Below are 20,577 nucleotides of genomic sequence, written 5' to 3' on the forward strand. Positions count from 1 at the left end.
TTAGGTGAGTGTATATATATATATATATATATATATATATATATATATATATATACACAAATATAAACGTTATATAGGCACAGTGATTTAATTTCAGGAAGGTCTACTAACATTACTGTTCAGGTGTGGTCTAAAAAGAAATCTAATAATCTAGTAATCAATTGTAAAATAACACTGCATAGTTTATCATAGATAGATTAATGCTTATTAATGCAGAAGTTATTCATTCAAGAGCTGTAAGTGATTTTCTCTTTGCCTTTTGTTGTTTGATTTGCAGTAATGGCTCAATCGTCAGCATGTTCATTAGACCGCTTCCCCTTTAAGACCGAGTATAATAGACTCCTGATGCAGCATATTTTCTCCCAACTATTTCCATAACTATGTCCATTTAAGACATAAACTGTGTTTAAGTGAATCTCCAAGCCGGTCGTTTTGACATATTTTTGTGTATATTTGATTGTTTAGACGCGCACATGAAACCCAAAGTAGCCTATAGTTTTGCTTGTCTCTTTGCGGTGTGTTTCGGAGCGCGCGCCGCCTTGGGAACGGTATCTCTTGCGATCTTTTTATTATTAAACGCGTCCCGCAATTTAGCAACAGTAGCTAGACTGTGTTTTACAACAATCACCGATCGTGCTGATTCTGACGTTAAGTTTGAGTTTTAGGGAGAAATGTCAGTGCACCGCTGTGAAGGGAAGGAAGTTGTGCTAGACAGAATGCGGCTTATGTATAAATATTCTTTTTAGAATCTTTGGAAGGCGAAATCTAAAATAAAATCAGACTAATAATCACAGATCTAAACCAGGCTATGTTTGAATGTTTAGTTCTGTCACTCATTATGCTGGGCTCGTGTTGTGCTCGCTGTACGCGAGATCTCTCTCTCTCTCTCTCTCTCCAACTGCGAATAGCTAAATTGCATCACAGACAAATGGTTTCATATTATTATACATAGAAATGGCTGGTGAGATAAAATAACTTTCTCTTTATAGCAATAATAAATGTATTTTCTTAATTTCTCCAGTACCGACAGCAGAACCGATAACGTCCGAGCTTACCAAAGCCAGTCCTTCATTAGCCTATAGCGCATTGGTATCTTTTTATTAATTATTTCTCTGCGTTGAGTGACAACCCTCTCAAATATAAGACACACAAACAGAACAAATAAAAGTCTCAGATTCACTGTCTGTAATTGCTAAATTCTTGCTTACTTATTGTGACATGATAGCAACCCTTCTGCTGTGATAATGCAACTTAAACTACGCTATCAATATCCAAAGTAGCCGAAGGTCATGTCAACTATCGCGTTTGTCACGTTTTTTCTTGAAGTTGGAAGTAACATATCAAAAGTTTTTAATTAAATATAAAGAAGTTATACAAATGTAATCCTTACTGTTTTCTCCAAGGAACTTAGCTCCTTCCTTAGGCACTGGATGAGGTCTGCTCACTCTGCTGGAAAATGACTCTAGGGGCAGCGTGCGTCGAACACGTGTTCCACAACAACACTAGGCTACCCACAGATGCGCCTGCCTAATAATCGGCTTGATATACTTGGATATTGGCTGATGCCGATTATGTTAATAAATGCAAAAAATTGCCCGATTAATCGGTCGACCTCTACTTCTGAGTGTTAAAATACTTAAACAATTCCTCTGTGACCTGTCCAGACCAAAACAACATTGATTCAACTAACTATCTGTTTGTTCGATCAACAGCTGATATGGAGCGTATTTGGAAATCTGTTTGGAAACTATTTTTAATTTTGCACTTCCATTCAGTGGCTTTATCTTCAGCTTTAACGTATTCAAATATAAAAACTAAAGCATTTGGAAAAACTACACACTCACACTACACACAATCTACAATACATTATACAGGTGAAACTCGAAAAATTAGAATATCGTGCAAAAGTTCATTAATTTCAATAATTCAACTTAAAAGGTGAAACTAATATATTATATAGACTCATTCAAAGCAAAGTAAGATATTTCAAGCCTTTATTTGATATAATTTTGATGATTATGTTTACAGCTTATGAAAACCCCAAATTCAGAATCTCAGAAAATTAGAATATTACATGAAATCAATAAAAAAAAAGGATTTTAAATACAGAAATGTCGGCCCTCTGAAAAGTATAATCATGCATATGTACTCAGTACTTGGTTTGGGCCCCTTTTGCATTAATTACTGCCTCAATGCGGCGTGGCATGGATGCTATCAGCCTGTGGCACTGCTGAGGTGTTATGGAAGACCAAGATGCTTCAATAGCGGCCTTCAGCTCTTCTGCATTGTTTGGTCTCATGTCTCTCATCTTTCTCTTGGCAATGCCACATAGATTCTCTATGGGGTTCAGGTCAGGCGAGTTTGCTGGCCAATCAAGCACAGTAATACCATGGTCATTGAACCAGGTTTTGGTACTTTTGGCAGTGTGGGCAGGTGCCAAGTCCTGCTGGAAAATGAAGTCAGCATCTCCATAAAGCTTGTCTGCTGAAGGAAGCATGAAGTGCTCTAAAATGTCCCGGTAGACGGCTGCGTTTACTCTGGACTTAATAAAGCACAGTGGACCAACACCAGCCGATGACATGGCTCCCCAAACCAACACAGACTGTGGAAACTTCGCACTGGACTTCAAGCATCTTGGATTGTGTGCCTCTCCATTCTTCCTCCAGACTCTGGGACCTTGGTTTCCAAATGAGATGCAAAATTTGCTCTCATCAGAAAAGAGGACTTTGGACCACTGAGCAACAGACCAGTTCTTTTTTTCTTTAGCCCAGGTAAGATGTCTGACATTTGAAACCCATGTCCAGGACCCGTCTGTGTGGTGGCTCTTGATGCAGTAACTCCAGCCTCAGTCCACTCCTTGTGAAACTCCCCCACACATTTGAATGGCCTTTTCTTGACAATCCTCTCCAGGCTACGGTCATCCCTGCTGCTTGTGCACCTTTTTCTTCCACACTTTTCCCTTCCACTTAACTTTCTATTAATGTGCTTTGATACAGCACTTTGAGAACATCCAACTTCTTTTGCAATTACCTTTTGAGGCTTTCCCTCCTTGTGGAGGGTGTCAATGATGGTTTTCTGCACAACTGTCAGGTCAGCAGTCTTCCCCATGATTGTGAATTCAACTGAACCAGACTGAGATACCATTTAAAGGCTCAGGAACCCTTTGCAGGTGTTTACCTGATTAGAGTGTGACACTTTGAGCCTACAATACTGAACCTTTTCACAATATTCTAATTTTCTGAGATTCTGAATTTGGGGTTTTCATAAACTGTAAGCCATAATCATCAAAATTATATCAAATAAAGGCTTGAAATATCTTACTTTGCTTGTAATGATTCTATATAATATATTAGTTTCACCTTTTAAGTTGAATTACTGAAATTAATGAACTTTTGCACGATATTCTAATTTTTCGAGTTTCACCTGTAATTACTCCATTCTTCCGTATAATTATTATAAGCTATTATTTCAGGAGCTCAGGTTTTAAGGAGTTTTCTCATGCAGGTTAATCTTACATCTTAAACATAATAATCTTTAATATGTTTGATACATGTTTAATAATTGTAATTACTTGTACATTATTCAAGTCTGGTTTTGACACTGCGTCAGTGTGAATGGCCCACAAGCCTTACTCATTTGACTTGCAAAATGTATCTTAACCAAAAAGAAACAGATATGAAACGCCTCTTTAATCTATTTTCGAAACCACGGCATACATTTGTTTTGGAATTTAGATCAACACATCACAGCCACTGAAGGATAATTTAATAAAATAAAGCAATAAGCCACTCAAAGCTGCGTGTTACAGTGATTTGAACACAGTTAAATAGTTTTATAGACAGTGTTGAGTGTAATGTGCTACTGTAATTAAATGGCGTTTTCCTTGAAAAAGTGAAGGGATTACTCTTCTTCTTTTTTAGCAATTTAATTACAGTTACTTATGATGTACTTGAGTTACATACTGTATAGACTTTCATCAATTCTATATAAAACAATATTGAATTAGAAATCGAAATTTAACATCAATGAAAACATTTGTTTGTAATTCAACGCCGGCCCTTTAAATGCATTGGCAAAATAAGATACTAGTGGTTGTTTTACTAAATGGATATATCTCCATTAATATGAGTTTATGACAAATGCAGATCCGAAGCACAAGTACCTACTGAAGTACTTTACAAAGCAACATAGATATACATTTTTGAGATCGCAGGGGCTGTTCACACCAAACGTGTTTTGGCGCACATCTGCACTGTTTCAATGGTTTTCTGTTGTAATCACATGTTAGACGGACGTCTTTGACTGCTGCAGCAAGTCTCGGGACCGACAGATTTTAGACAGTAATTTCATTAGTTAACTGTAGGCTGTTAACAGTATATAAATACAGAATTTAATTAACATGAGGTCACTGGTGTGCATACGTATATCAGCTATTTTACACATTTTATATTTCAGATTTTGTGAAAAGATTAAAATCAAGCTGCTTTGAGACTCCAAGTCCTGCAAAATCCATTTGAAAAAAATGCAAACACTGTACTGTATATGGAGCAACATTATAATAAAATAAATCAAACACAAACAGAAGCAGAGAGATACTGAAATCATGATTTAACACATTCATCCCTATCAATAAATAATAAGAGTCAATTTCGAGACCTTCAGCACCTCATAAGCCCATGGCAAGGGTCAGCCTCTGCAATATGAACCCAGATTAAAGTTTAAATAGGAGACTCGCATCACACTTGGTTGAAATCCACAACTACAGAGTCCTGCCAATGTCAGTGGTGCATTCTGGGAGCTGCTATTGATTCTTCTTTCTGTCTGTGATTCTTTGAAAATGGCTGACATCTCGATCACATCTAGATCTGCCTTTACTACATAAGCAATTTATTACATGTAGATTACACATGATTCAATCAGCTTCTGTGCATGCTTGCTATCGGTTTATTGAATGTATATTAGAAGCCGAGTTCATGTTATCTCTTGCTTTTGCAGAATAAAGACATGTTGAGGTAAGTGCTTTTCATACCTTCATAAAGCCAGTCGCTCAGACCGTTGAATATCACGCCCTCCTTTCCAGTTGAAACCAGGCGGATGGATCTGTTCTCAACAGTGGCTCGATAGTAGATGTTATTCTCAAATATAAAAATCTGAAAAATGTACAAAAAGACAAACAATGCAATCAAAATCTGATGGATGTACCAGCAGGATAAAAAGATTTACAGGGTACTTATATGATCTTTATATTATTATTTTCGCATATAATGTCAGCAGGTTCATCATAATTTAGTTTTTCATGACAATTTTCACCCTCTGTCTGACCCTTAGAAATAAAGGAACAGTTCTCCCAAAAATGAAATTCTGTTATCCTTTTCTCACACTCCAAACCCATATGACTTCCTTTCTTCTGTGGAACACAAGATGAGGAATTTGTATGCATATTACAGTCTGTCTTTGTCAATATAATGGGAATTTTTAGGGACTCACTTTAAAGTTTACAAAAAAAAGACCCAACAGTCTCATCTGTGATAAATTGCACTGTTTAAAAAAATTAAAAGTCTGTTTCTCATCAAAACCTTTGTATGCTTTCAGAAGACTAGGACTATGACACGAGCTACATGGACTAATTTTATGTTAATTTTGGGTCCTTTTTAAGCTTTAAAATGTGTCCCTATCAACTGCCTTTGTATTAACCTCGTGAGACCACACTTCCACATGCGTGGACTTTACATTTTGGCTTCACGATAGGCTATGTTTGATTAATTTATTTGTAAACCAACTGATCCCAGTTCAGGAGATTCTAGGATGTCATTAAAAGGTTAAACCTTCAGCACCAAGTCGTGTGACAAAACAACATGGTGCCAATCTCAGCCAAGTTTGTCTTTCTGAGAAATGGCAACAAAACTACATCTGGTAAGAAACCAGATTAAGTTATCACATTAAACCCTGTTTGAGTCAAAAGAGTAGAGTCTATAGTTTCATCCGATATGCCATTTTAAAAATTGCATCGCTTTATCATGAAATGACACGCTGTTAAAAACAATGTCCACATACTTGGACAATAGGACTAACTTTCCCAAAAATCCTACATTCACTGTGTATTATCACAATGAGAATCAATGGACGTTTCTTATTTCTTGTTTATGTTGCTTTCAGAGGCTGTAAATGGAGTTAAGAAGAAAATAAATTGCATATTAAAAAGTGATTTCTGAAAGACCGTTATAACCTTTCAGAACTCTGAAGCTCTCACAGTGGAGGGTTATTGTCTTGAATGAACAGGGCATAGGGATGATCACTTCTAAAAGAAAAGCTGGAGCCGGATGCGGATGCGGACGCAAGGGAAGTGGCTGGCGTTTCTAATTTTCTGAGGTTTCTTGGGATGTAAAGCATGAGCCTGTCTGACGTTCTTCATGAACATCGGACTGATCTCAGAGCAGCTGAGAGGAGATGGCGGAAATCTAGATATCCAGCAGATCTAGGTAAATATCAACATCTGCTTACAACTTTTTCAGATAATGTTAAAGCTGCAAAAACCTCCTATTACCAGACCAAGATCAACAGCACCACAGAGACTCGTTGCATATTTAGAACATTCAACACACTTCTCTGTCCTCCCCCTCCACCACCTGACACATAACTGACAGCAGATATCTTTGCCACATTTTTTACAAATAAGGTTACAACCATCAGCAATACATTCACTACTCCACACCCTGTCAAACACCTGTCTCATGTATGTTCTCTCCTCTGACTGACACTGAGGTCTCTAAACTCCTCTCCAACCACCTCACCACCTGTTCCCTTTACCCCATTCCATCACACCTTCTCCAGGCCATCTCTCCATCCATCGTACCTGCACTTACACACATAATTAACAAATCTCTACATACAGGCACTTTTCCCAATACATTTAAGCAGGCTCGAGTAACCCCACTGCTGAAAAACCTGCACTTAACCCCACACAGTTAGAATACTACAGACCAGTCTCTCTCATCCCATTCATGGCAAAAACATTTGAAAGGGCAGTTTTCAATCAGATCTCTGCCTATCTCTAACAGAACAAGCTTCTCTTCCTCATATACACAACATCACTGGGACCCATCGATCAGTCACATGGTTTCTCTTACCACTGCTACGCTGACGACACGCAACTCTACTTGTCTTTTCAGCCCAACGACACCACAGTGACCGCTCAAATCGGATCTGGCAGACATCTCAGCCTAGATGAAGGAACACCACCTGCAACTCAACCTAGCCAAGACCGAACTCCTTGTCTTTCCAACCAACCCTGCCGTTGAACACAACATCACCGTGCAGCTGGGTTCAACTACAGTATTGCCTTCCAAAATGATCAGAAATCTAGGGGTAACCATCGATAACAAGCTAAATTTCATAGACCACATCTCAAAGACTGCAAGACCATGTAGATTTACACTCTACAATATCAGGAAAATAAGACCTTTCCTCTCTGAACATGCCACACAGCTGCTTGTTCAGTCACTTGTCATAACTAGAATGGACTACTGTAACTCTCTCATTGCAAGCATTCCTGCATGTGCAACTAGACCTCTGCAAATGATCCAGAATGCAGCAGCACGTCTGGTCTTTAATGAGCCTAAGAGAGCACATGTTACACCACTCTTTGTCTCTCTCCACTGGCTGCCAGTTGATGCACGTATTAAATTCAAGACTCTGATGCTGGCATACAAAACAGTCACTGGGTCTGCTCCAGCATACCTAAAATCATTTATGCAGACCTACACTCCCACCAGAAGCCTGCGGTCAGCTAAGGAACGTTGACTTGTTGTACCAACACAAAGAGGCACCAAACACTTTCCCAGACACTCAGTTTCATCATACCACGTTGGTGGAATGACCTTCCCAACTCCATCCGTGAAGCTGACTCACTCTCCATCTTCAAAAAACTGATAAAATCAAATCTTTCCAATTGTTTTGAATGCTATTCTGATGCTAGTGAAACTTTGTAGTATGGCACTTTTCTTACAAATGTCTCCTTAAGATGATTTGCTTATGTTTTCCTCTTTTGTAAGTCGCTTTGGATAAAAGCGTCTGATAAATGAATAAATGTATTCTTTGTTTAGTGCATGGTCGGGTCTAAAGAGGGGCTAGGGGGGCATTGCCAAAACAGCTCTAGATTTAGCAAAGTTTCACACCATACAATTATATCTATATTAAGGGTTTTCTGGTTTTTAGGAATATTGGTATTTATCCAGATTTCTCTGTTACCTCAGCATGACTGCATGTGTCAGTTTTGCAAGTATGTGTATTTGTCATTGTGTTAAAAGGTATTCCTCATGACATGACCCTTTTAATAAATATCATAGAATCTAACAGTGAATAAATGATGACAGAGCCTCATAATACTGAGAGACCTCATACAGATTCTAAGGCCTCTTTTCATTTGTAACTCACATGTCTTCACTCAAAGTGTCATTTTTGTCTTTGTGTGAGTGAATGTCTGTATCAAAGACAGGACTGTACCTAAGAAGAACCTGGTGGCTTTGTTTTTAAAATGACCTCCACAGCCTTGTCTTTAAAATAACCTGTGCGCTCAGAAATAAAAAGAAACACAGCCCAACTGCTCAAGATCACTATACAAAGTTCCTGTGGGAAGATGACAGGCCATTTTCATTTTTAAAAGGAAAACCTTCCAGAGGAGAAACCTCCTAGATCAAACCAAAAACAAAGAAGTCTTTAATATTTCAAATTTTAGGGCAGCATGTAGAAATGGCTATGATGATTTATTCAGTGTTTAAAGTAGAGCTGGGTATTGATACAGATTTCCCGAGTCGATTTAGGATGTTAATAACGGAGTTAGGATGAAAATAAGGTGCATTTCAAACTGTTCTGAAACCATTGCAGACAGACAGCACACTGGAGGTTAAATCAATCAGTAATTAGGGAGCAAGGGTGTACGGTATCCTATAGCTTTCTATGCAGCTAAAATCTGGTGCTGGCCATTACTTTGAATAAGAACTATTTATTAAACTTTATAAAAAATCTAAACAATTAATGACCAACACTCCTGGACACATAATAGACTATTTGATGAAAAAAATCGGACTTTCTATAGCTTGGCATTATTTAAAATTTCACAACTTAGTCCTGCTGTCCACATACACCAATCAGCCACAACATTAAAACCACCAGCCTAATATTGTGTAGGTCCTCCTCGTGCTGCCAAAACAGCACCAACCCGCATCTCAGAATAACATTCTGATGATATTCTTCTCACCACAATTGTACAGAGAAGTTATCGGAATTACTGTCGACTTTTTCAGTTCAATTCAGTCTGGTCATTCTCTGTTGACCTCTCTCATCAACAAGACGTTTCCGTACACAGAACTGTCGCTCACTGGATGTTTTTTTTTTTTTTTTGGCACCATTCAGAGTAAATTCTAGACCGTTGTGTGTGAATAACTGCTCTGTAATTGTGGTGAGAAGAATATAATCAGAATGTTATTCTGAGATGTGGGTTGGTGCTGTTAGGCAGGTGGTTTTAATGTAGTGGATCGGTGTAGGGAGATCAGTTTAAAAAATAAATAAAAATAATTATATATATATATATATATATATATATATATATATATATATATATATATATATATACACACATATACATACAACAGTTAGTTCTGGTCCGCGAATCTGATTGGAGGAGAGACGTTCCATGAGCACTGATGGTGTGACAGCATCAGCACTCAGACACTTCACTGTGTGTATCACTCCGCTTGTGTTCGTGCTGTTCTAAACTAAAGTGTAAGCGTAGTGCATATGTGTTAGGAGTTACTGTCTTTATTTTGTACATTACATATGTTAGCCAGCAGCTGGTGGCAAAACATAATTTTTGTGTGTAGTATGAGCCAGTTGGTGACGTAAATTGAGTCCGTTAGTCATTGTTTACATAGAACAGCACTCTGTGAGTTTCCACATTGGATACTGTTTAAAATGGCGGAGGACATTGCTGTTTCTATAGTGAATAACATTTGCTCACCGGCTACCCCGAAATAGAGAGGAATACCCCACATTACAGTTTTATCGTCTGTTAATGCCTGATCTTCTGTAAAGCTGCTTTGAAACGATGTGTGTTGTGAAAGGTGCTATAAAAATAAAATTGACTTGATTTGACTTGGACATCTATATTCCACTGAGAAAGCTGACCTTCAGAAAGCTGTAAGCATCTCTGATTGGGTGTGGCAACAGGTGCTCTCTCTCTCTCTCTCTTTCTCTCACTCACTCACACACACACACACACACACACACACACATCCATCTGTCTATCCTTGTTTATCCAATGAGTTGTATACTATTTCTGAAGTGAATTACTTGGACACATCATTTGTTTTGACCCAGCAACGGCAGAATCTGATCGGTCACGTATTAAAGTAGTTCCATGCACAAATACGTTTTTATGACCGTACTCAGTTTTTCATAATTTTTCAAATGTACTTGTTCATTGAACTGTTGTATATAAGCAATATCACACTCACAGTCTTGCTATATGTCCCTAAATCAGCACTGCTGTAATTACCTACAGCCGAATCACAACAGTGCTGACGTAGGGCCATATTGCACTCTTGCTCGTGTGATATTGCTTAAATATATATCACCTTTAAACCGCATCTGAAAATTTTTTTCTTGCTTTTGGCGCCCCCAGCTGGACATTTCACTGGAAAACTACAGCCAAACGTGTTATAAAGTACATACATTTTGAATTGCAAAAATGTTGTCATGTTCACGTAAATTTTATAAAACCAGGCTGAATAGAACACCTCAAACAAAACAGCTTTCAAAACACTTCAGGAAACTGATCTTAGAAGCTGATTTTCTTTAGGATTAATGTAGGTTTTCACTTCATTAAATTAATTATGAAAAGTGAAGCTGGACAGCAAGAAAAGTTCATTCTCAGTGTGTGTGAGTGTTTTTAAGCCAACTACAGGCTGTTAAAGAAGCCTAAAACCTGTGCATCGTTTTTATGTTATGCCATCATTCATTCTGTTTATGAATATCTATACTGTTGCAATCTCATTTTTATAAATCAATAGAAACCCCTTGCAGTTGTATTTCTTCATGCTGGGTTTCTGTAAGTGTTGTTCTGGGAGTTTGTGTGCAGCAGTGAATGTGAGTGGTGTCAATAACACATCAGAAACAGTATTGACAGCGGACTGGCTCAGCAGAAGCATTGATTCGTAATCTCTTTTAAATGCACCACAGCCACTCTAGACAGCACTGGATGACACAAACTGATTTATACAGGCACGATATAGCCTAAAGAACCACAGCAAACAAAGCAAACTTAAAGGGGACATATCATGGAAATAACTATTGTGTTTTTAATCTCACATTTGCTTTTCTGACACTATCAGTTAGGTGTACAGCCATGACCAAAAGTATTGGCAGTGACATATATTTTGTGTTTTGCAAAGTTTGCTGCTTCAGTATTTGTAGATAATTTTTTCACATGTTTCTGTGGTATACTGGAAAACAATGATAAGCGTTTCATAAGTTTTAAAGGTTTTTATTGGCAAAAACATTCAATTTATGCAGAGTCATTTACACTGTTAACCCTTGTTCTTCATAACCTCTGCAATTCAATCTGACATGCTGGATATCAGCTACTGGGCCAAATCCTGACCGATGGCGATCCATTCCTTTGCCTTATTAATGCTCGGATTTAATCAGAATTTGTGGGCTTCTGCTTGTCCACTCGCCTTTTGAGGATTGACCACAGGTTCTCTATGGGATTAAGATCCAGGGAGTTGCCTGGCCATGGATCCACAATTTCAATGTAATGATCTCTGAGCCACTTCATTATCACTCTTGCCTTGTGACATGGTGCTCCATCATGCTGGAAAATGCACAGATCATCCCCAAATTGCTCCTGGATCATTGGGAGAAGTTGATCTTGCAGGACGTTTTGATACCATTCTTTATTCATGGCAGTGTTTTTGGGCAGAATTGTGAGAGAGCCCACTCCCTTGGATGAAAAGCAACACCACATGTGGATGTCTCAGGATGCTTCACTGTTTGCATGACACAGGACTCATGGTAGCATTCACCTTTTTTTCTCCGGACTATCGATTTTCCAGATGTCCCAAACAGTTGGAAGGGGGCTTCATCAAAGAAAATATCTTTGCACCATTCTTCTGCTGTCCAATCCTTGTACTTGCTGCAGAATTTCAATCTGTCCTTGATGTTTTTCTAGGAGAGAAGTGGCTTCTTTGCTGCCCTTCTTGACACAAGGCCATTGTCCAAAAGTCTTCACCTCACTGTGCGTGCAGATGCACTCACACCAACCTGCTGCCAATATTGAGCCTCTGCACAGGTGGGGACACGATTCCATAGCCGACTCCTCAGTAGGAGATGTTCTGGAACTTGCTGGACACTCTGGGACGTCCAGCAAGTGATCCGATAAATGGTTCTTTCAGGTGCAAAATTGTGGTGTGGTGTAGTGGTCTAAGCACATAACTGGTAATCAGAAGGATGCTGGTTCAAGCCCCACAGCCACCACCATTGTGTCCTTGAGCAAGGCACTTAACTCCAGGTTGCTCCAGGGGGATTGACCCTGTAATAAGGGCTCTGTAAGTCACTTTGGATAAAAGCGTCTGCCAAATGCATTAATGTAAATGTAAATTCTTTGGAGCAATTTCCTTGCATGTGAGGCCATTTTGATGCAAAGTGATGATGGCTGCACTTCTTTCTTTGAATTAACCATTGCAAACAAGAACACAATAATTGGAAGCACTTCTTCCCTCCTTTTATAGCAATCAGTGTGCTCTTATAATCCAATCAGAATGATAGATTGATTTCACCTGACTAGTACTCGTTCACACTTACCCATGTGCTGCTGATATGATTAGTGAAATTATGTTGGCTGGTCATTTTGTACCAGGGCCAAAAAACTGTGAAAGTTGGATTTTTGTGATAAAGTTTTTTGGACGATGTGCTTTTTGCAATTATTTAAAATGCATCTGATCACTCTGCACAATAATCTAGAAACAAAGTGAATCAACACCACAACAACTGAAGCACAAAATGTATGTCACTGCCAATACATTTGGCCATGGCTGTGAGGTTTAGGATAGGGAGGTTTTGTTGATTTAGCATTAACCTTAACCTGTTAAGCTGCAACCCCACTTTTGAAAAATCCCCAGAAATGGCATACCCAAACTGAAACAGATACAGTTCATAAACCATTTGTTCTAAAAGCACAAGTATGATCCCATTTGAAAGCTGACACCTGGCAGTTTATTGTAAATGTAGAATTAATTATTGTCATAATGAAAAAAAATAGTTATAAATAGCTTCAAAGTTTTGTCAAGTTATTAGAAATTTATTTTTATGAAATATTTTCATGAAAATAAAATTGAAGTTGGCATTGCAGCAATCTAGAAATGCACTGCAGCTAAAGCCACATGTCTGGCCATGTTATATTTAAAATCTGAAGATGACAAGTCTAAAACTCTGTATTTAGTTAAATGTTTTTCAAGATCATGTCATACCACTTTATTTTGATTAGACTCTAAAATGCAAACTGATGTTTATTGTCATGTTCTAAGCATCTATTCAGTCTATTGTCTCTGTTTATTTATGTGGTGTAAACGATCTCCATTCAGTCTCAGTCTCCCCTGCACACATTCACACCTCTCCAGCCTGGTTATGGCTCTAAATATGCTTTTCTTTTGTCTGCATTATAATTACTAACGACTGGCTATTCACACTGTTTCAATCCCTAATCTCTTTTAGGAAAGTTCTCAAAGTTCTCACCTTACATTTTAAACTATATAAAATGACCTTCTTGAAAAAAGAAACATTTCAGCAAGCAGTCCTATTTAAAAATATTCATAAAAATAACAGCTAGGTAGCAGGTGCACCAAGCTAGCTAGCATATTAGCTTAGCACACCATCAATACACGACAATTTATGAGATTAAAACCATGTTTGTGCTCTAAAACTTACTTTATAGCACAAGTCGAGTGTTTTAAATAACCTTTTGTGCTCTGATTTGGTTTCAGATAAAAAAATCAGACAGAAAATATATTATTTTATAGTATTCTGCACGATGATAAAGTCTATATCGATTAGCATTACATTATCAATATAATCTATTATTATGAAAATACCTGACATGGCTCAAAGAACACAGATAAATCAAATATCATTGCAATCATGTTTATTGTCTTCAAAACATCTTTATCTGCAGTTACAGCGATCTCTGATAGCTTTGTTGTGTCAGGGACTTCCTGGAATGTCAAATGATTATGGCACTTCTTCGTGTGTTCCATATATGGAGTTCCATATACTGTGCACAGAGCGCCGGCGCCCTCAGGCTGCCAGTATGGATTGATAACACAATACATCAGAGTCTCAAGCGCTCATAATGATTACATCGACGCATTTGGGTATATATTCAATAAATATGATTCCTGTCTATATAAATCTGATGTAAACCTATGAGAATCTATCAATATTTCTCCAAATCTGCACATTTTTGAGCTAAAAGCCCTGAGGGACGTTGTTTTGTCAAGCGCTGTCATGACGATCTCACAGGAGTTTTTTTCTGAATGAGAGCGGCTGACGCTCATAATTCATATTAAAGGTATCGACTCATTTTTGTGATTACATAACTCCAGACACAAATTAAGACATAACTGTCACTATAAGTTTCTCAGAATACAATAGTGGTCAAATACTGAACCTTGAGTCTTATATCTTTTTAATGATGTATAGTTTGTCAAGGTAATAACATTAAATCTGATAGTAACTTTGAACTATTTAAAAAAAAAAAACGCTTCAGAGCGCCAGCGCTCTGGCAACGGTTAACAGGTTAAAAACCTCATCCGTTTGGGAGAACATTTAACTCACTTTTAGCACCACACTGTGGACATTTACCTCTGACATGCTGCAGTATGTGTAAGAAACCATGTTATATCAGTTGGCTAAAATGTCAGAGTCAGAGAGAGGGTGGAAAATGGTGATTTGAAAATCTAATTTATGATTGTAGTAAACTTTCATTAAAATTGACTGAAATAATAAAGACAAAAGTTATATGTTAAAAGGACAAATTAAAGAATGGCTAATATGGTAATTCACAGGTTCAATAGAGGAGGGGGGGGGGCACATAAGCGGGGGGGGGGGGCACATAAGCAATGCGGCCACGTGCATCTCTCTCTCTCGAATGGCGTCTCCGGCTGCCCTTTATCTCGTTCTTCCACTGATCAGTCTTATTCTTAATTCCAGGTGGAAATGGGGTCATTGTAAAAAAAATTTAATCAACTAAAATGTAAACAGCTTTCTGCAAAGCATCTCATTTTGTGTTCTCTGGAAAAAATAAAGTCATACAGATTTGGAACGAGTAAATGCGTCTAGAAACAATAACAGAATTGCGATTTTTGAGTTAATATGGTATATTTTCATTTAATCATTAAGTTAGTCCATTTTGATAATTTAATTAACATATATGCAATATGCAATGATCTAAAAATGATAACGTGTAATCAATGTACTACGAATAACTCCATTATGAATGTTATTGAATATGTTAAATATTTAAAGGGCACCTATTATGGAATTTTGAAAATTACCTTTCATGTAGTGTGTAACATAGATTTAAGTGAACAAAAACATCCTGCAAAGTTTTATATATGAAAGTTCACAGTAAAAAATGTATTGTCTCTCAAAAGTAGGAGTCGACTCTGAGTCAATGTAGTGAATCGTTTTTCCAATGAGTCATTTTCCTTTTCGTTGTGACGTCAAGACGAAAAATGATCAAATTGGCCGTGCCCACTCATTGCGCGCGCAGACACCAGGGAAAACTTGAAAACATCATGTCGACAACAAGACGTGTTCTGAAGTGCATATCAAAAGCGACCTTTTTTTCACTGCCCAGGGACGAGCATGTGAAGAATCAGTGGCTAGAGTTTATATGTACAACTATACCACACAAGTATAGCCCGAACCTTGTGCTGTGTTCGCGTCATTTTAATGACGATTGCTTTATGAACATGAATGCTTTCAAGTGTGGATTTGCGAGCCGGTTGATACTGAAGGAAGGTTCAGTACCAAGTTTATTTGGATCAGCTTCCTCCTCCGAATCACAACCTGTAAGTATTATTAATAATTGTTGCTTTTATTAGTTTTTTAGCATGCTTATTAAGTATTTGTGTGTGTTGTGTACGTTACACTCAGCGCAGCTTCTAGGTCTCCAATGTCAATTTTTTTGAAATATGTGAAATGTTTGTCGATGTTATTGGAGTTGTCATAAAGAATAGAGCAATAACTTGTAGTAATGCAGTGCTTTACCAATATGTTTATGCGTTGGGCTAACGCAAATAATAACTGATTGGGTGTTTACCACCGAACTTTGGGCTATGATCGCTAACAAAAATCAACTCAAATTCCTTCTCTGATTTTGATTTTTTTACTACAAAGCGGTGATGGGCGTTCCGTTTCCAACAATCTCTGCACAGAGTATACCAATCACAACTGACTGGGTCATCTGACCAATCACCGCAGATTAGCGTCACGCAAAGGTGAAGCGTGATGCATGCGTCAAGAGGAATAGGGAGTATCGGGGTGAATCGAGATTCATGCGTCAAGAGGAATAGGGTGTATTGGGGTGAATCGAGATTCATGCGTCAAGAGGAATAGGGAGTATTGGGGTGAATCATGATGCATGCGTGAAGAGGAATAGGGTGTATTGGGGTGAATCGAGATTCATGCGTCAAGAGGAATATGGAGTATTGGGGTGAATCGAGATGCATGCATCAAGAGGAGTAAGGAGTATTGGGGTGAATCGTGATGCATGCGTCAAGAGGAATAAGGAGTATTGGGGTGAATCGAGATTCATGCGTCAAGAGGAATAGGGAGTATTGGGGTGAATCGTGATGCATGCGTCAAGAGGAATAGGGAGTATTGGGGTGAAACAAGATGCATGCATCAAGAGGAGTAAGGAGTATTGGGGTGAATCGTGATGCATGCGTCAAGAGGAATAGGGAGTTTTGGGGTGAATCGTGATGCATGCGTCAAGAGGAATAGGGAGTATTGGGGTGAATCGAGATGCATGCGTCAAGAGGAATAGGGAGTATTGGGGTGAATCGAGATGCATGCGTCAAGAGGAATAGGGAGTATTGGGGTGAATCAAGATGCATGCGTCAAGAGGAATAGGGAGAATTGGGGTGAATCGAGATGAAGTCTCAAGGATAAAAAAAAGAAACACCACCTGTGGCAGCACACACACACACTTCTCCATCTAACAGGGATGTGTTGTGTGTGACCAATCAACTAAAATAAGGGAAGTCAACTAATAGACTAATCAAATGAATGCAGAAAGTAATGATTGTTAATATAAAATATTACAGTGTGTTTTATGCATATAAAATAAAATGGTTATGCTTTTGCCACCACTAAAATAAGTTAAGCAGGATGGCCTGTTAGAAGGAGTGATGACTTAAATAATCGAGAATTGTATGATTGGAAATAATTGGATGATGTTATTGGATGATATCATGGGTTAATTGAAGAGGCCATCCTCAAAGAGTACAGAAACTGTATAAATAGGCATGTTCTAAAATGTAACTTCAGATGCTCCACGGAGCACCTCGACTTTATTACTCTGTAATAAAAGTCTATTTTTGGAATCACAACTTTGCGCCTCTGAGAAATCTTTGACTCGACTGAGCTCCAATGGCTGTTTTGGGGAATCTGCCATCACATTAACTGTTAAGAATGTTAACAGAACAATTACTCCATGTTTGGAGCTACACCTAGATGACTTAACCACTGGCATTACTAAATATTTAATGTCACAAGCACACACGCACGCACTCTCTCTCTCACACACACACACACACACACACACACACACACACACACACACACACACACACACACACACACACACACGTAGTGTTTCCATGTTTTATGGGGACTTTCCATAGACATAATGGTTTTTATACTGTACAAATTATATATTCTATCCCCTAAACCTAACCCTACCCCTAAACCTAACCCTCACAGAAAATTTTCTGCATTTTTAAATTTTCAAAAAACATAATTTAGTATGATTTATAAGCTGTTTTCCTCATGGGGACCGACAAAATGTCCCCACAAGGTCAAAAATTTCGGGTTTTACTATTCTTATGGGGACATTTGGTCCCCACAACGTGATAAATACACACTCACACACACACACACACACACACACACACGTAGTGTTTCCATGTTTTATGGGGACTTTCCATAGACATAATGGTTTTTATACTGTACAAACTTTATATTCTATCCCCTAAACCTAACCCTACCCCTAAACCTAACCCTAACAGAAAACTTTCTGCATTTTTACGTTTTCAAAAAACATAATTTAGTATGATTTATAAGCTATTTTCCTCATGGGGACCGACAAAATGTCCCCACAAGGTCAAAAATTTCGGGTTTTACTATCCTTATGGGGACATTTGGTCCCCACAAAGTGATAAATACACGCACGCACGCACGCACACACACACACACACACACACACACACACACACACACACGGAGTGTCTCTGAGATGAGCTGGAGAGCACTCCTGCAGATTTAATGTCATAAATTGGATTGGAGTCTTTTGGAGAAAAGACTGTTTCTGTGTGTGCTAAAAACCACAGAGATTATTTCCAGGAAGAGAGTGAAAGAGAAACATGAGGAGAAGGAGACAGATGGAGAGTCATGTGATTCATGTGTTCTCTGTGGAAGTTTCGGCCCCTATAAAATGATTTCTAGTGGTTGAAGTAGCTGCATATGATGGTAAATGTTGCATTACCAGCTGCTGGCCTTGTGGCCCCCATCCTGCAAACTGCAGATGAGCATTTCGCACTTCTGGAGGGTTCAGGATCCATGTTTCCCTGAAAAAAACAACAACAAACAAACAAACAAACACACGCACACACACACACACACACACACACACACACTGTTAAAAAGTGAGCAAAGACATTCACACACCCGACAGACAGTAGGAATAGGCAAACTACATGCTGTCAAAATTACTACTCAATGGGTTTTCTGGGGAAAACAACAACAACAAAAACAGTCAGTCTTAAGCAAGCCCTGTATAATTAGGCTGATTTCAGGTCATGTCTATGGGAGACTAGGAGTGCTACTGAAAGAAAAAAACCCATCAATTTATACATTCAAAAATACAAACGCAAATAAATAAATCACCTTTCAAACTGACACATAAAAAATCATATTCAAAAACTTTTCAATTAATTCATGCTTAAAATGAATACATTGTTTTCAAATGAATCTTATAAATAGCACTATAAAAATCTTTGCCAATTGCTTTTCTTAATCTATTTGCCATCAGTCAGGGCTGGACTGGTAATCTGGCATACTGTGCATTTTCCCGGTGGGCCGACGCACTTTTGGGCCGATCAGGGGTGGAATGGCCATCGGGAGAACCGAGCGGGCTGGTGGGTTGGCTGCGAAACATGCCACATGTACCGCGATAAGCAAAAATGAGCCGCCGCGTTATGCAGAATGGACCACAAAACGCCGCCAGAAAAGAAAAGATATACAGAAAAGGACAGTGAACCTGAACCTAAAATCCTGGGCCGATTTCTCTTCCCAGTGACTGTGAGTATGACTGAACTGAAGAGTGTAGTTAGTTTCTCCATGATCATCAATCAATAATGGCAATTTGTTCATTTTTAACCAAAAATTCTTACATAGTGCAGCTTTAATGAAGTGGAATGGGCTTCCACAATTGCACGATGACTGCCCCCTGCTGATGCGGCTCAAAAATACACTACGTCACGTGTATTTCAAGCTTGAATTGCTCCGATAGTAGAAAAATAAGTATTTTTATTATGGAATTTAAGTACAGGTCAGGGGGCATGATTCATTTCATTCATCTTTTTAACATTTTATTTTTTATATAATTAATCACACTGAATTAACACATTTAATCAACAGCTCTACAAATGATTTAATTCTGCATACAGCATGTCTTTATTATACCACTCTTAGTATATTCATTTATTACTTGTCCATGGGGTCTGTGGCATTAAAAAGTTTGATAATCCCTGGACTAGTTGACCACCACTTACACACAGATATGTAAACAGTGAAGTGTCTTAAAAGGACTAACACACTATACTTCCTGTATGTGGTGCAGTGGACCATGTGCCAAACAGTGTTGGGGGAAGTTACTTTCAAAAAGTAATCCAATACTGATTACTTCTATAAAATTGCAACCAGATTACATTACTGATTACTTCATGGAAAATTAATCAGATTACTAGTTACCTTACTTGAAGTTACTTTCTAAAATGTGACACTAATAGCTCTTTTAAAAAATGACAGCAACTTGAATGAATGTAATTAGATTACAGCCAACACTGGTGCCAACAGATATTGATTTCATTACATGTACAACACAGCGCAACACAACTGCACAGTGAATAAAGCACCGTGAGGGAATTCCTGTGGCAGTGATAGTATATCCCCATCCGGCCGGGGCGACGGCCCAGCGCTGTGTCAGCATCTGCTCAGTATCACACAGCTCATAAATATAGA

At 38.3% G+C, this 20,577-nt stretch overlaps 1 protein-coding gene across 3 annotated transcripts in view; it reads right to left on the reverse strand.

The window, feature by feature from the left end:
* dpp6a (dipeptidyl-peptidase 6a) overlaps positions 1-20,577 on the reverse strand; it is a 474,464-nt gene that overhangs the window by 88,385 nt on the left and 365,502 nt on the right. For all 3 annotated transcript variants that reach the window (XM_052114879.1, XM_052114878.1, XM_052114877.1), the window contains 2 exons: positions 18,821-18,902; positions 5,030-5,150 (listed from right to left, as the gene is read on the reverse strand). In XM_052114879.1, coding sequence (XP_051970839.1) covers positions 5,030-5,150; positions 18,821-18,902 — 203 coding nt within the window. The remainder of the gene's footprint in view (positions 1-5,029; positions 5,151-18,820; positions 18,903-20,577) is intronic.

This window comes from Xyrauchen texanus, chromosome 42, assembly GCF_025860055.1.
Source record: "Xyrauchen texanus isolate HMW12.3.18 chromosome 42, RBS_HiC_50CHRs, whole genome shotgun sequence".
In the NCBI taxonomy this organism is placed as follows: Eukaryota; Metazoa; Chordata; class Actinopteri; order Cypriniformes; family Catostomidae; genus Xyrauchen; species Xyrauchen texanus.